Here is a 14,752-nt window from a genome sequence, read left to right as displayed (position 1 = left end):
CATTGGTAGAGTGATAAAGCTGTGGATGAAGAAGGTTCCAGCTTGAGCTCCCCTCAAGTGCCAGGATGCTCATCAAATGTAAAGGGATTACTTTGCCAGACTGGAGAACTGGGTGCAAGCTAGCAAAATGAATTTCTATAGGGACAAATGTAAGGTTCAGCACTCAGGCAGGAAGAACCAAATGCACAAATATAAGATGGGGACACCTGGCTTCCTAGCAGTACTTGTGAAAACGATCTAGGGGTCTTAGGGGACCACAAGGTTCACATGAGTCAACAGAGTGATGCAGCAACAAACATGGGCTGATGCTATTCTAGGCTGTATCCCCTGAGGGTATCTTCAATATATCAGAATAAAAAAATTCCTTCAGTAGCACCTTAAAGACCAACTAAGTTTTATTTTGGTATGAGCTTTCGTGTGCATGCACACTTCTTCAGATACACTTGAAACAGAAGCGTTTCAAGTGTATCTGAAGAAGTGTGCATGCACACGAAAGCTCATACCAAAATAAAACTTAGTTGGTCTTTAAGGTGCTACTGAAGGAATTTTTTTATTTTGCTTCGACTCAGACCAACACGGCTACCTACCTGTAACTTCAATATATCAGGTTCTCAGTTTGCTTTAGACTGCTTTTAGTTGCTTTTTAAGGGAGTGAGCATCCCCCATCCAGAAAGGCAGTGTTCATGAGGAAAAGGATTGATCTAGGCTGCATAGTTCAATAACAATTGCATCTCTACTCTGCATAATACCTCAGTGCCATGTTGGTTTTCTCAGTGCAAACAAAAACATGAATGAGGGGGAAATAAGAAAATAGACAAGTAAGTTTTTTTTAAATAGAAAATTTAGTGAATAGGAAGTACAGCATGAGTTTTCAGCAGCAAGCGTATTCTTTCACAACAATTAAGGACATGCATTTTTAACCATTTAAAAAGCTGAAGGGAGCTTCTATTACCCTGTTTGTTAGTTTCCAACAGATTATTCACAAACCTGGATCTCAGAATACATAGCAAACAAATACCCCGACTTGTCTCCAGAGGAGGGAAGGCTCACCTGGGCTGATCAGGTTATTAAAATGATTCAAATAACTTTCTTTAAACCTTTTGGATAAGGCAAAGGAACACTTGTTAATTATTTAATTCTTTCTTATGTTTAGCTGCTCTTTGCTATTCAGATCAGGTCTGAGTAAAATGACATAGCATTTTGGGGAAAAGATGCAGCTCAGTAACCCAAAACTGGAGGACAAAATGGAGAAGATCTCCACAGCCACCATGTACTTCCCCTTTGTACTCAGATACGTGGGAACAAAGGACAGCCATACCGTGCAAAAGATCAACATGCTGAAGGTGATGAACTTGGCTTCATTGAAACTGTCTGGCAACTTTCTAGCTAAGAAGGCCACCGTGAAGCTGACAATGGCCAGGAGACACATGAAGCCCAGAACACAGTAAAGCATGATAGTGGAACCTTCATTGCATTCAAGCACAATTTCCTTTGGCATTGAGTGTATGTCAAAGTCTGGGAATGGGGGAGTGGTTGCCAGCCACACGCTACATATTGTGGCTTGAATCAGGGAGCACGAAAGGACTATGGAGATGGCTAATTGTTTCCCCACCCATTTCCTGATCCTGGACCCTGGCTTCGTGGCCATGAAAGCTAGAACCACAATGGTGGTTTTGGCCAATACGCAAGAAACTGCCACGGAGAAGATTATGCTGAAAAGTATTTGTCGAAGGAGGCAGGTCACAACCTCCGGCTGTCCAATGAACAGCAAAGCAGAAAGGAAGCAGAGCAGGAGGGCGATGAGGAGAGTGTAGGTGAGGCCCCTGTTGTTTGCTCTGACTATGGGTGTGTCCTTGTTCTTCATGAAGATTCCAAGCACAAAAGCTGTGATGCAAGAAAAGGAGAGAGCAAAAGTGTCCAAGCTGATCCCCAGAGGCTCTTTGCGAGAAAGGAAGCTAATGGTTTTTGGAAGGCATGTATCCTGACCAATGTTTGGATATTCATCTCCTGGACATTGAAAACAATCATCCATGTCTGGAATCAGAATACAAAGAACATAGCATGCATTAATGAGAATCTCAGCCCATGCACCATCCATCTATCATCCATCTATGCCAGGGGTCCCCAGACTAAGGCCCGCGGGCCGCATACGGCCCGAAGGCCTCTTTTATCAGGCCCGTGACGACCGCAACGACCCCCGCTGCCCGTTGCCGCCACCCACTCTTACCGGCACGGTGGCGTGGCGGTGCACTTCCGGGTTGGAAAAAAGCGCCAGAAATCATTTGTGCGCATGCGTATGGGCCTCTCCTGACCCGGAAGTGCACCGGAAATAACGTTTGCGTGCTTGCGCAAACATCATTTCCGGTGCACTTCCGGGTCGGGGGACGCCCATGTGCATGTGTACAAATGATTTCCGCCGCTTGTTTCCAACCCGGAAGCGCGCTGATCGTGCGGTGGGCCAGAGGGCGGGGGAGTGCGCACGGGCGTGCACTCCCCCGCCCTCCGGCCCACCGCACGACCAGCGCGGTGGGCACCGGCCTGAAGCCGGGTAAGTTTGGGGACCCCTGATCTATGCATTTATTCATTTATTTCTTCCTTTACAAGAGCGTTGGTAGCACAAAAATATCACCGTTAAGGATGCAGTAGGAATGGTATATATCCCTCTTCCCAGATACAGGGGTACGTTTATACCACGAGTTTTAAAGGGATGGGGATATATATATGCATTTCCAGAAGGTTTGAAATGATTTAGAAATCCATACACTTCAAACTTCATACTTTCTGCATAACATTTCTGTGCATATGCACTTTTAAAAATATTTATATATTTATTAAAAGTTTTTAGTGGGAGAATGCAGTTGTGCCTGGGAAGTCAAACAGAATCCATTCCAGAAGTCCCTTTGACTTCCAAAACATTCAAAAACCAAAGTGTGGCTTCCGATTGGCTGCAGGAAGATCCTACAGCCAATTGGAAGCCACTGAAGCCCCGTCAGACATTAGGCTTCCAAAAGAATGTTTGAAAACTGGAACATTCCTTTATGGTTTTCAATCGTTCGAGAGCCAGAACGTTTGACTCCCAAGGCGGTCGGGAGCTGAGGTACTACTGTAATGTGAAAGAAAAGAAAGGAGAAGAACAGAACAAACAAAACAAAATTGAAACTATGATACCATCCAGTATATGAGTATGCAAGGCTACAATAACCCTCCTTCCTAAACAAGACGCCGACCTAGATCAACCCACAAATTATAGACCCATCTCCTTATTAAACTGTGATTATAAAATTTTCGCTAGTATTTTGGCAAATAGATTTAATTGGTTCCTAAAACAAATAATACATGAAAATCAATCTGGATTTGTTAAAGGGCGACAATTAAAAGATAATATAAGAAATATAATAAATATAATTGAATGTCTTGAAAATAATAGAGGGAAGGAGGCAGCACTTTTGTCAATCGACGCCGAGAAGGCCTTCGACAACGTGTCGTGGGCCTTCCTGAAAAAAACATTGCAACATCTAGAGATTGGAGAAAAAATGATTAGAGCAATTGGATCGATATATAGTAAACAAAAAGCTAAAATAATAATAAATGGAATAACAACAGAAGAAATTAATATAGAAAAAGGTACGAGACAGGGCTGCCCCCTGTCCCCTCTATTATTTATAATAGTATTAGAGATCTTGTTAAAAAATATCAGAGAGGATAAAGAAATCGAAGGGATAAAGATAGGGGCCACAAGATACAAAGTCAGAGCCTTCGCTGACGATGTTATGATCACTACAGAAAATCCACTAAAAAGCGTCCCAAGAGCATTAGAAAGAATAAATGAATTTGGAAAATTAGCAGGGTTCAAGTTAAATTATAAAAAAAGCAGTTTGTTAGTAAGAAATTTAGAAGAAAGTGACAAAAAGGAATTACAAAAAAAATACTGGCATTGAAATTAGGAAGAAAATAAAGTATTTGGGCATACAAATAACAAATAAAAATATTGACCTGTATCAAGAAAATTATGAAAAAAAGTGGAAGGAAATTAAACACAAATTGGAAATTTGGAAAAAATTAAAAATCTCGTTTATGGGTAGGATCTCAGTGATAAAAATGAGTGTCCTCCCAAAAATGATTTTTTTGTTTCAAAGTATTCCGATTTTGGGAGGTTCACATTGTTTTGACTTATGGAAAAAAGATATAATGAAATTCATCTGGGAGGACAAGAAGCCAAGAATCAAACACAAATTATTAATTGAAAAAAAAGAAAGGGGGGGGGGTTTAGTTTACCTGATTTTGAACTGTATCACGATGCGGCAGCCCTGCTATGGCTAAAAGATTGGATTGAATTGAAAAATACCGAAATTTTAGATTTAGAGGGATATGGAGTAGGGTTTGGTTGGCACCACTATCTAATGAAAGGAAAATTGGGGAACCACAGCACCTTCTGGAATAGTATTGTGAGGAAATCTTTAATTAAAACATGGAAAAAATATCAGGGCGTCTTGGAACCAAAAGTACCATGGTGGTTGTCACCTAAAGAAGCAATAGCAGTTAAAAGGGTTAACATGGATAAAGATTGGCCAACATATAAAGATTTATTAAAAGAAGAGAATGGAAATTTAAAATTGAAAGAATATAATGAAGTCAAAAAGTATTGCAATGTTTGGCTGCAATACTTTCAAATAAATCAGAAATTTAGTGAAGATAAAAAAATTGGCTTCGAAAGAGAGACATCCAAATTTGGGAAAATATTATTGGAGGGGAAAAATAAATTTATCCGAAATTTGTATGAATTATTGTTGGATTGGGCCACAAAAGATGAGTTAACCAAAGCGGTTATGATAAAATGGGCACAAGATTTGGGGAAAACAATTACGGTTGAAAATTGGGAAAGTTTATGGATTAGAGATTCAAATTATATTTCAAATTACGATTTAAAAGAGAATGTGCTCAAGATGCAATTTAGGTGGCATCTCACCCCCTCGAAGTTAGCCAAGATGTACGGAGGGGTCAGTAACACCTGTTGGAGGTGCAAGGAAGAAGTAGGTACCTTCCTACACATCTGGTGGTGCTGCAAAGAAATTAAGAAGTTCTGGGATGAGATATACCAAGAATTAAAAAAAAATAGTGAGATACTCCTTTAAAAAAGAGCCGGAAATTTTCCTCTTGAGTATGCTGAAGGAAGACATAAAACCAAAAGACAGATGCGTGCTAATGCATGCAACAACAGCGGGTAGACTCCTAGTCGCCAAAAATTGCAAGAGTAAAAAAATACCAAATAAAGAAGAGTGGTTGACCAAATTAATAAATTATCAAAATTCAGCAATCAAAGTGGGAATATTTAAAGGTTTAAGCGAAGAAAAAGCAGGAGAAGAGTGGAAACCGCTCAAGATTTATTTACAAAAACAAGTGGAAAAGGCGCAATTAATAGCGGACTTATGAGGGTCACAATATTAAGAAAACAAATTAAATTAGAGAGAGGTATGCGGTTTATCAGTGAAACCTAAATCAGAATATAGGAGTGGTTGGAAGTCACGATATGGTGAAGGGGGGAGAGGGTGGGGGGTTAGTAGATTTTAACAATGCGTAATGTTATAGTGGTCGAAATATATATACACTTTTTTTTGTTTTTTGCTTTCTCTCTTCTTCCTTTTCTTCTTTTCTTTCTCTTTCTCTTTTTTTCCCTCCTTCTTTATCTCCCTTTTTTCTTTCTTTTTCTTTTTCCCTTCTTCTTTTTAAATTGCATTTGTTATGTTATGTTAAGATATATTAAGTTATGTTATGTTACACTAAAAAATTGTTATGTTTGTTAGGTTTTCATAAGTTAGAATTCTTCCCCCCCCCTTTTTTAATCTTTTTTTTTCATCTGAAGTAATTTTTGGGTTGACATTATTTATTTATTTCTTCTGTTCTGTGTAGTTATGTTTGTTATATCTGCTATCCATACTCTATTCTTTTTACATGTTGAATTTTAAAGATTTTCAATAAAGATTATTTTAATTATTAAAAAAAGGAATACAATTATTCTAATAAATGTAAAATTATTAACAACATTATAATTCAATAAATGGATTCCAACTATTCTATATTTATCCATGCACAATGTGTGTCTAAAAGTAATCCATTCATGTGTTGCAGCAGATCATGTCTTCTAGTCATATGTGCTTGTAGGGAGATCAATATTATATAGTCAAGTCTTCATCAACCTCATGCATTGAAATGCTTTCAACTACAACCTCCATCAACCCCAGCAAGCACAGCTTTTCAGCTTTTGACCAATGAGAGTTGTAGTTGAAATCATCTGGAAGGCAACAGGTTAGTGCCGTCTGGCATTGACATTAATATTAATATTAATAAAGTAATAATAATAATAATAATAATAATAATAATAATAATAATAATAATAATACAAAGTAATAATCCCCCTTCCACAGTACATTTAAAAGGGCATTGTATGTCAGTCAGCCCAAAGCCTCATTGAAGAATACAACAATGACCACACTACAGTGGTACCTCGGGTTACAGACACTTCAGGTTACAGACTCCGCTAACCCAGAAATAGTACCTCAGGTTAAGAACTTTGCTTCAGGATGAGAACAGAAATCGTGCTCCGGCGGCACGGCAGCAGGAGGAGGCCCCATTAGCTAAAGTGGTGCTTCAGGTTAAGAACAGTATCAGGTTAAGAAGAGACCTCTGGAACGAATTAAGTTCTTAACATGAGGTACCACTGTAAAAGCAATGCCAATTCAATGAGTAAATGCAAAATTCCTGGAGTGTGTGGGTGGGTTGATGCAATGAAGAAGAGCTTAGTGTTGGGGGCTGGCGCAGGCTGGTTTAAATCCCCTGGGTACAGACCTGGTTGTTCCCTCAAACCCACCTCTGGAGACCCCATCCCTTTGCACCAGCCTCCCATTGGCCAATTCGACAGGCTGACGTGGAGCAGGATTTCAAGCCAGGAGTGTGAGCCAAAACTCACGCTCTGGCAAAGATCAGGCCCCAACATATAGCCTAGTATCATTGGCAGTGGGGGGGGGCGCTGGCTGTCCCACAAAACCACCACACCCCTAAAAGGAGGTAAGCAGACTTGTCCACCAAGGAGTTAAGCACGTCTTGAAGCAGAAAAAAAATGCACATTTTGAAAACTGGAGTTGCACATCTCCTTGAACCATCATACGATGGGGTGATGATGTGCTATGTTGTCTTGTACAGAGGAAAGGGTGGTCATTGGATAATGTTTGCTGTTAAAAACTGATGTGAATAAGCAAGGCCATAGTTGTTCAGTTTGATGAGCTACTGACTAGATCAACTATCTATATGAAATTTCTTACCTTTCCAGTTTGAGATCTTCCCCTCTGGACATGGAAAGCAATCGTAGCAGCAAAACGGCTTCCCTTCTATCTTGGTCCTACTATAACCTGGATGGCAGTGGTCATTGCACATGGAAAGGGGCTGTGACTGTGCATAAAAGAAAGAACAATGTGCTAACATTGAGATCTTATATTTTGGAAATTTTATCTCAGTCTTCTCTATCCATTTAAGAAATGGCTTCACAATGGGGTTGTGTAGTAACATCATTCCATAGGGCACTAGGAAGTCAGAGGGCATGTCTGGGCCATTGAGAGATGTGACAGGAAAGATAAGGGAATGGATTTGACACAAAGAATTAAAAGTCAACTTCATCCTCTGAAATATCCCCCAATTGAAATGAGATTTATACCAGCATAGGAACTCATCTAACTCTCTACTGTGAAATAGGAGAACATTGAAAGGATACAGGATTGCAAAAGCGTTCTTCTGCCACACCAGTGAGAGTCCAGGATGGCTTTAGATGGGTGATTCAACAGTCATCATTTTTTATCTACTACCAGCAACCTTCAACTAGAACAATTAAAAGGCCAAAGGTCATTGCATAGTAATGAAATTTCAGCATTCTGCAAGGTGAATGTTTTAGTAAAAAACCATTATTTCACTGGGGACCTCAAAATTTCAAGAACATTGAACTACAAGCATTTGAGTATCTAGATAATCCACTTCTTGAATATTGAGGAAATTATGGTAATCGATACAGCCTGAAATATGCAAGGACTGCACCTGGTTAAATTGTTTGGGCCATAAGATGAGATCCTCATGAATGGTAAAGACTTTGTCCAGGGAGGTCACAGCATCTTTCTTATCTTGGAGAGTCAGAGGGTCAATCTTTCCCACTTTAACTCTGAAGAAGGTCTGGTTTGGGAATGTGAACCAGTTTATAATGTCAAATCCAGCAGCCAATTCCCCATTTTGATCAAAGGACACCATTTCCCCCACACTGCTGTTAAATGAAATTCTCCTGAGAATGTGGTGGAGCTAAATGATGAGGAAGAGAAATCGTAATTGTGTAAACATGCAAGACATAGAACTATGAAATGTGGTGATAAAATATTTTACTTGGAGTGTTCAGATTGTGTTCCCTTGAAAATCTTTATACAGGCCAATGGCATCAACAGTAACAAAAAATCGCCTAAAATTCCAGATGAGCTCAATTTTTACCCAACAATGCCTCTGGGATGATACCATATGATGATAAATTATTCTTCTAAATAAGTCTACCAGGCTGTTCATGGAAGTACAGACAACACTTGTAGGGATGGTTAAATTACATTTTAAAGCAAACTCTCCTCCCTATTTCTGGCAACTACCTCCCACAAAACACACATAAATTGATTATGTGCTATGAAATAGTTCTATTACAAAGCTTTACCATCACTAGTTATAGTCAAACCACTGTTCAGCTTTTTATAACTTGCAATGGGCAGGGGATTCTTTTGAGAAGAAAGTTGTTTTTTCAACCACCATTTGGATGCCAAAACTCTATCCTTGGTAATGATGCAATTTTCCGAACCATCTAAGCGATGCTGTTGCATGAAATATGTGGTGGAATCTTCCATCTCATCAGGCTATTACCTGCCAATGTTGTGCCTTCAGAAGCTTCCACTTTCCACCACATGATATTCCTTTGTATTTGAATTGTGATAAATAACTGGAATGCAAACTATGTGCTATTGCATAGACTGCATTGTAGACGCTGTAACTATGAGCAGTCATGCCCATTTCAAATGTAGAAACAGGAAGCATCTCCAGCCTCTCATTCCCAGAACACCTTTTCCTGTCCATCTTGTGTGCTGCAGAAGTGGGAAATGAACACTCAAATGATTCTTCCCAGAACTCCCTGATGAAGCCTTCTTCTTCTTCTGAAGCAGGGTTTCTGTTCTGAAGAAATGTGTGGAAATGTAGCACCTCCTTTGAATGAACTGAAAGGGACAAAGCACCATGGAGAAAATGTATGTCCCAATGTCTTTGGAAGGGGAATGAAGTGAAATCCATCTGGGCTGTCATAACCCAAATTTTAGCCATTGTTCTCCATGGCATATTCTCCATTTCTGCAATCTGGGGCATTGTTCTAAAAACCATCATGGTCTGAATTTCTCCATGCACAAGCACAACATGGGCAGTACTTGACATAGCAACATTGACTGTCTTGAAGCCCTCTCCTACCATGTCTCCAAAGCCACTGGAAGAAGTTAGTTTGGGGAATTTTTCAATGAAGTCAAAGCAGATGCCACCCTGGGAAAGTAGAGGAAGTATGTTGTCAATAAAGCTCTCTGTATTGTCGTCATCCTGGGAAACAACTCCAATCCACGTCCATGAGAAATGCAGAAGTAGGTGGAGAATTCCCTTGTACTGAAAGGCACCATTTGGGAACATCCGGTGAAAGAAAACCGCTTGAGTTTCGTTATTCATGACTGGAGAAGAGCCATATATGAGCTAGATTTGAAAAGGGAAGCGAAGAGAAACATTTGCAGCTTTGTGAGTATAGAGACATGGCAAATTGTGCTTTCCCCACAAATTGTTTTATCTTTGAATACCAAAGGCAATCCAGTATTAAATATCTATAAAGATTGATATGGATGCAATGAATCAGATACATAATCTTAGAAAATATATCTGACCTGTGGTCACCCCATTCCTCACCCACCACTACACTGGTGGTCACATGGCTATATAGGCTAGGGGAAATTTCACATTCAATATATCTAATGGGTAAAAAAATCTCTGGAACTGAATTCATGCTATATTTAGGTGGCATGGGAAAATTTAGCTAATGGTCCAGTAAAGAAGGACAATGAGTAGGAAACTAACCTTGTGTCACTGAGCCATGAGGCCTTGTCCATTTTTTTAACTATGGGTACAAAAATGAATAAGATGGTAGAGATAGATGATAGATAGATAGATAGATAGATAGAAGATAGATAGATAGATAGATAGATAGATAGATAGATAGATGATAGACAGATAGATAGGCAGACAGATATAGATGGTAGACCACAAGGTTTATTTTATTTCAATAATATTCTGAAGGATTTAAATTGAATAAGAGTAAAACCAAAGTGCTAGATAAAAATTTAAATATTAATGAAAGAAAGGAATTACAGGAAGCAACTGGTTTGTTATTTGTTAAAAAGGTGAAATACCTTGGGGTAAATATGACTGCAAAGAATTTGAATCTCTTTAAAGACAATTACGATAAGCTATGGAATGAAATTAAGAGAGATTTAGAAATATGGTCGAATTTGAAACTGTCTTTGTTGGGCCGTATTGCAACAGTTAAGATGAATGTATTGCCAAAGATGTTATTTTTGTTCCAATCATTGCCAATAATTGATAAGATGGATTGTTTTAAAGAATGGCAAAAGGTCCTCATATGGCAGGGGGAAAACCCCAGGATTAAATATAAGATACTAACTGATAGTAAAGAAAGAGGTTTTTCCCTGCCGGATTTAAAGATTTATTATGAAGCGGCTACATTTTGCTGGTTGAAAGAATGGTTTATGTTGGAAAATACTGATCTATTAGATTTGGAAGGATATGATAATGCATTTGGCTGGCATGCATACTTGTGGTATGATAAGGTGAAGGTTCACAAAGGCTTTAAAAGCCATATAATTAGAAAGTCATTGTACAATGTATGGATTAGATATAAAGATTTATTAGAAAGAAAAACACCTAAATGGATTTCACCTTTGGAGGCTAAAGCACATAAAAGATTGAATATGGAAACCAGTTGGTTAAAATATAGGGACATGTTGATGGAAGAAGGAGACCAATTTAAGTTAAAAACATATGGACAGTTGAAGAATAAGCTTGATGATTGGCTCCAATATCATCAGATTAATGAAGTATATAAGTTGGATAGGAAAATTGGTTTTCAATTAGAGAAGTCAAAGTTGGAAACAGAATTGTTAGAACCAAAAACAAAAATACTTTCCAGAATGTATAAGTGGCACACAAAAGACGAACAAAGAATGTTATGATACTGTGGGCAAAGGATGTTGGTCATAATATTTTGATGGAGGATTGGGAAAAATTATGGAAACAGAATTTAAAATTTACTGCGTGTAGTCTTTTAAGAGAAAATATAATGAAAATGATGTATAGATGGTATCTTACACCAGTAAAATTAGCTAAGATGTATCATAACCAAGATAACAAATGTTGGAAATGCAAGAAAGAGGAAGGATCTTTTTATCATATGTGGTGGACTTGCCCACTAGTAAGGGATTTCTGGGAGAAGATTTATAATGAACTGAAGAGAGTGTTGAAAAATACATTCACTAAAACCAGAATCCTTTCTATTGGGTATAGTTGGGAAAGAGATTCCGAAGAAAAATGTTAATTTTTTCATGTATGCCACAACGGCGGCAAGAGTATTATTGGCCAAGAATTGGAAGACTCAGGAATTACCGACAGTGGACGATTGGCAAATGAAGATGATGGAGTATATGGAACTGGCTTAGATGACCGGGAGAATTCGCGACCAGGAAGAAGAAGCGACTGAGGAAGAGTGGAAAGACTTTAAAATCTACTTTTAAAAATATGCTAAAACTGTATATTAATATAACTGTATATTAAAATTAGATTTAGAAGTGTATAGAAACTGTGGATTTAGGAATTTTGTGAATATAAACAGATGCATGAGAGATTTGAAATTGTAAGGAATTTTTAACAATGAATTGGAAATTGCTAAAGATAAAGGAGAAATGAACCGCAGATGGAGGGAACTCGAGGAAGTCCCCTCATATAATGTTAAAAGAAAAGGATTGACTATTTGGATTTTTGTGTTTCTTTTTATTGTTATGTTATTGTGCTTTATTGTATTAGTGTGTTGTTTTTTTTTGTGTGTGTGCTGTTTTTTGTTGTAAAACCAATAAAAAATATTTTTTAAAAATAATAATAATAATGAATGTGTCTCTCTATTTCAGTCACAACCATTCCAGCTTGCAAGACGCATCAAGATGGAGGTGAATGAAGTTCAAATGAGTTGTTCAACCTAGATGTTCTCCACACACACGTCTTACTTGTGGCATCTTGTACATGCACAGGATAGTTGCCATGTGAAGACAGACATTAGAGTTTGGTCCCCCGATGACTGCTACTGGAGTATTCTCAACATCACACTTGTAGTTAGGGATGAACTTGGCCCGTCTGGAGAGTAGTTCAATGGAGGCTTGATAGGTCCAGCTGGCACTGAAATGACTGTTATAGATGTGGAATCCAAGGGTAACATTGCACAAGATTTGGGGGTTTGCATTGATCTCCTTCACAGCAAATGCCAAGGCCAGGATGTGCTGGTAGTTCTGAGTCAGGACCCTTTATCAAGTGTCATATGGTGAGAGTCATGTGTTGCATTAATACCATCGGCTTCAGTTCATCACATTCACAACATTTCAGTTCAGTGTATAATTAATTAATATATTGCAAATGAATAAATTTTAAGGCCAAGGTCAAAAGTAGTTTAAATAAGGACCTCCAACTTGAAACATCATCTCATTTACAAACATACAGTCATTGTGTTGCAAACAGAAGCAGCAGCAGCAATAGAAATTTGCAGCACAGCTATACATTATCTTATACTCTGACCTGTCCTTCCATGCCTGCATTTGTGCCTACACCTCCAGGCATGCCACTTCATTCAACAGCCAAAACTGCAAGGTTTCTAGCAGAGGCAATGAGATTAAGATCTATTTTTTTATTGATGTAAATCTCTAAAATGTATTTTGTATATTTAAGTTTTTATCTCTGTCTTCAGTATATCTTACTTTATTGCTATGGCTAGTTGTTGCTGCAAATAAAGATTCTTATGATCTGATCATGTGAAACAGAACAGATAAAGTAAGCTAGACTCCCTGATGCTATTTCCATTGCCCTCCTAAAACTTCAAGCTTCAGAAACAGTTAATCCTGGACAAATATTTTCATCCGTCAAGACTCCTCAGAGCATCACTCTTCCAAAACTAACTGACTGGCTCTAAAGACAATCAATAAGGCAACATAAACTTCCAATAGTTTGCTCCCAAATCTCGTACAAAAGAGCAGCATGTCTAGGAATAGTATCATTAAAATAATATGATATGGCTTTAAAGCAACATACATGTGGTCATCAGAAAGTTCTTGAGCCGGGTGTTTTTCAAAGGATATGGTGCTTGAAAATATGTAGATCTGAGAAATAATGCCAGCAATGATGAGGTCTCCCGCCTGATAATATTTGTGAATAATAGGAACAGGTTCTTTGATAGAACATTGAGGAATAGGAGCAAATATGCATATCCCCTGTGAAAGCAGTAGGAACACCACCAGCCCAAATACTACCATCTTGCAGAGGGTTTTATGGTAGACATCAAGCCAACTGCTCTGCAATTCTTTGGAATTTGAATGATCACTCATCCAACTGATTAAATGGCAGAACAATACAGAATAAAGAACAGGTGGCTATTCAGAACTGTGTCTATAGGCCCAGCTCTGAGTGACACATAGATATTAATAACATCCCTTAGTCTTTGATTGTTATTTTGCATGGGACCAGTAGACATTCTCAAGGATAGGGGGAAGAAGTAGAAATAATGGTAATTAATTTGATAATTGCAGCTCTGTTAAAAACTTAATCTGATTCATTGTTTCTCTGCAATATTGCAAAAGAAAACATGTTTTTCACATCTCAGCTGAAGTCTTCTCTGGGCAATCCTCAGTGGAAGGAAGTTTTAACTTGTTATAGTTACAGGTGGGTTCACAACTGAGGTCTTAAAAAGAAAAACAACAAAGGCATGTAACTGGTTTCAATTATATTTATTCACTGAGGTGGAGTCAACTTTTGCAGAAGTTCCAAATGGACCCAAATTTTCAAAACTTGAATGTTTTAGAATCTAAATGAAAACCACATTTGGTCCTTCTTTGTGGTGTCACTGCATCGGGGGGGGGCAGTCAACCGAGCTTCTTGTGCCCCCATGTCCACTGATAAGATGTGTGGTACATGGGCTGTGTCTGGATGAAGGGGACAAACCTAGGAGCAGACCAGAGGGCAGAATCTCCCTCTATTACTCACTCTGCAGGTGTAGTTTTATTTTTAAAGTTAATTATCCGTCCTTCTCCATGAGGTTACAGCAAGTTGCAACAAATGGAAAATAAAATTTTTAAATAGATACAAAAAGTAGAATTTCAATGTCTCCAGTTTCTCCTCCTCTCGAGCTGATCCAGCCTTTCTCGGATAGCACATGCTTTGAATATGAACACCCAAATGCTTCCCTTAAAAAAAATATATCTGGAGATGTTTTGACTGTGTTGCATAATAATCACGTCTGTTGCTCCTTGAAGAAGCCAGAGCTGATTTCATGGGAAACTGTTGTGATCCAGAGTTTTGCCCCCAAATGTGTGTATTGAGCAGGATACAACGA

At 38.4% G+C, this 14,752-nt stretch overlaps 1 protein-coding gene across 1 annotated transcript; it reads right to left on the bottom strand.

Annotated features, from left to right (window-relative positions):
• Positions 1–1,132: 1,132 nt before the first annotated feature.
• On the bottom strand, positions 1,133–13,676 carry LOC118078003 (vomeronasal type-2 receptor 26-like). Its single transcript, XM_060269552.1, has 6 exons — positions 13,456–13,676; positions 12,384–12,561; positions 8,932–9,792; positions 8,080–8,334; positions 7,317–7,443; positions 1,133–2,034 (listed from the first exon to the last, which is right to left on the bottom strand). The coding sequence occupies exons 1-6, from the start codon at positions 13,674–13,676 to the stop codon at positions 1,133–1,135; spliced, it is 2,544 nt and encodes an 847-aa protein (XP_060125535.1).
• Positions 13,677–14,752: the final 1,076 nt, after the last annotated feature.

This window comes from Zootoca vivipara, chromosome 17 (assembly GCF_963506605.1).
Source record: "Zootoca vivipara chromosome 17, rZooViv1.1, whole genome shotgun sequence".
In the NCBI taxonomy this organism is placed as follows: domain Eukaryota; kingdom Metazoa; phylum Chordata; class Lepidosauria; order Squamata; family Lacertidae; genus Zootoca; species Zootoca vivipara.
This window is presented reverse-complemented; position numbering and strand designations above follow the sequence as displayed.

What these genes read in the sequence shown, in the direction of transcription:
- LOC118078003 (XM_060269552.1), bottom strand. Translation starts at nt 13,676, where the DNA reads ATGGTAGTATTTGGGCTGGTGGTGTTCCTACTGCTTTCACAGGGGATA. An exon ending in TGAAGGCACAACATTGGCAG is followed by an intron (nt 8,335 to 8,931) that starts GTAATAGCCTGA and finishes CTCATCATTTAG; the next exon opens with CTCCACCACATTCTCAGGAG. An exon ending in GAAGATCTCAAACTGGAAAG is followed by an intron (nt 2,035 to 7,316) that starts GTAAGAAATTTC and finishes TTCTGATTCCAG; the next exon opens with ACATGGATGATTGTTTTCAA.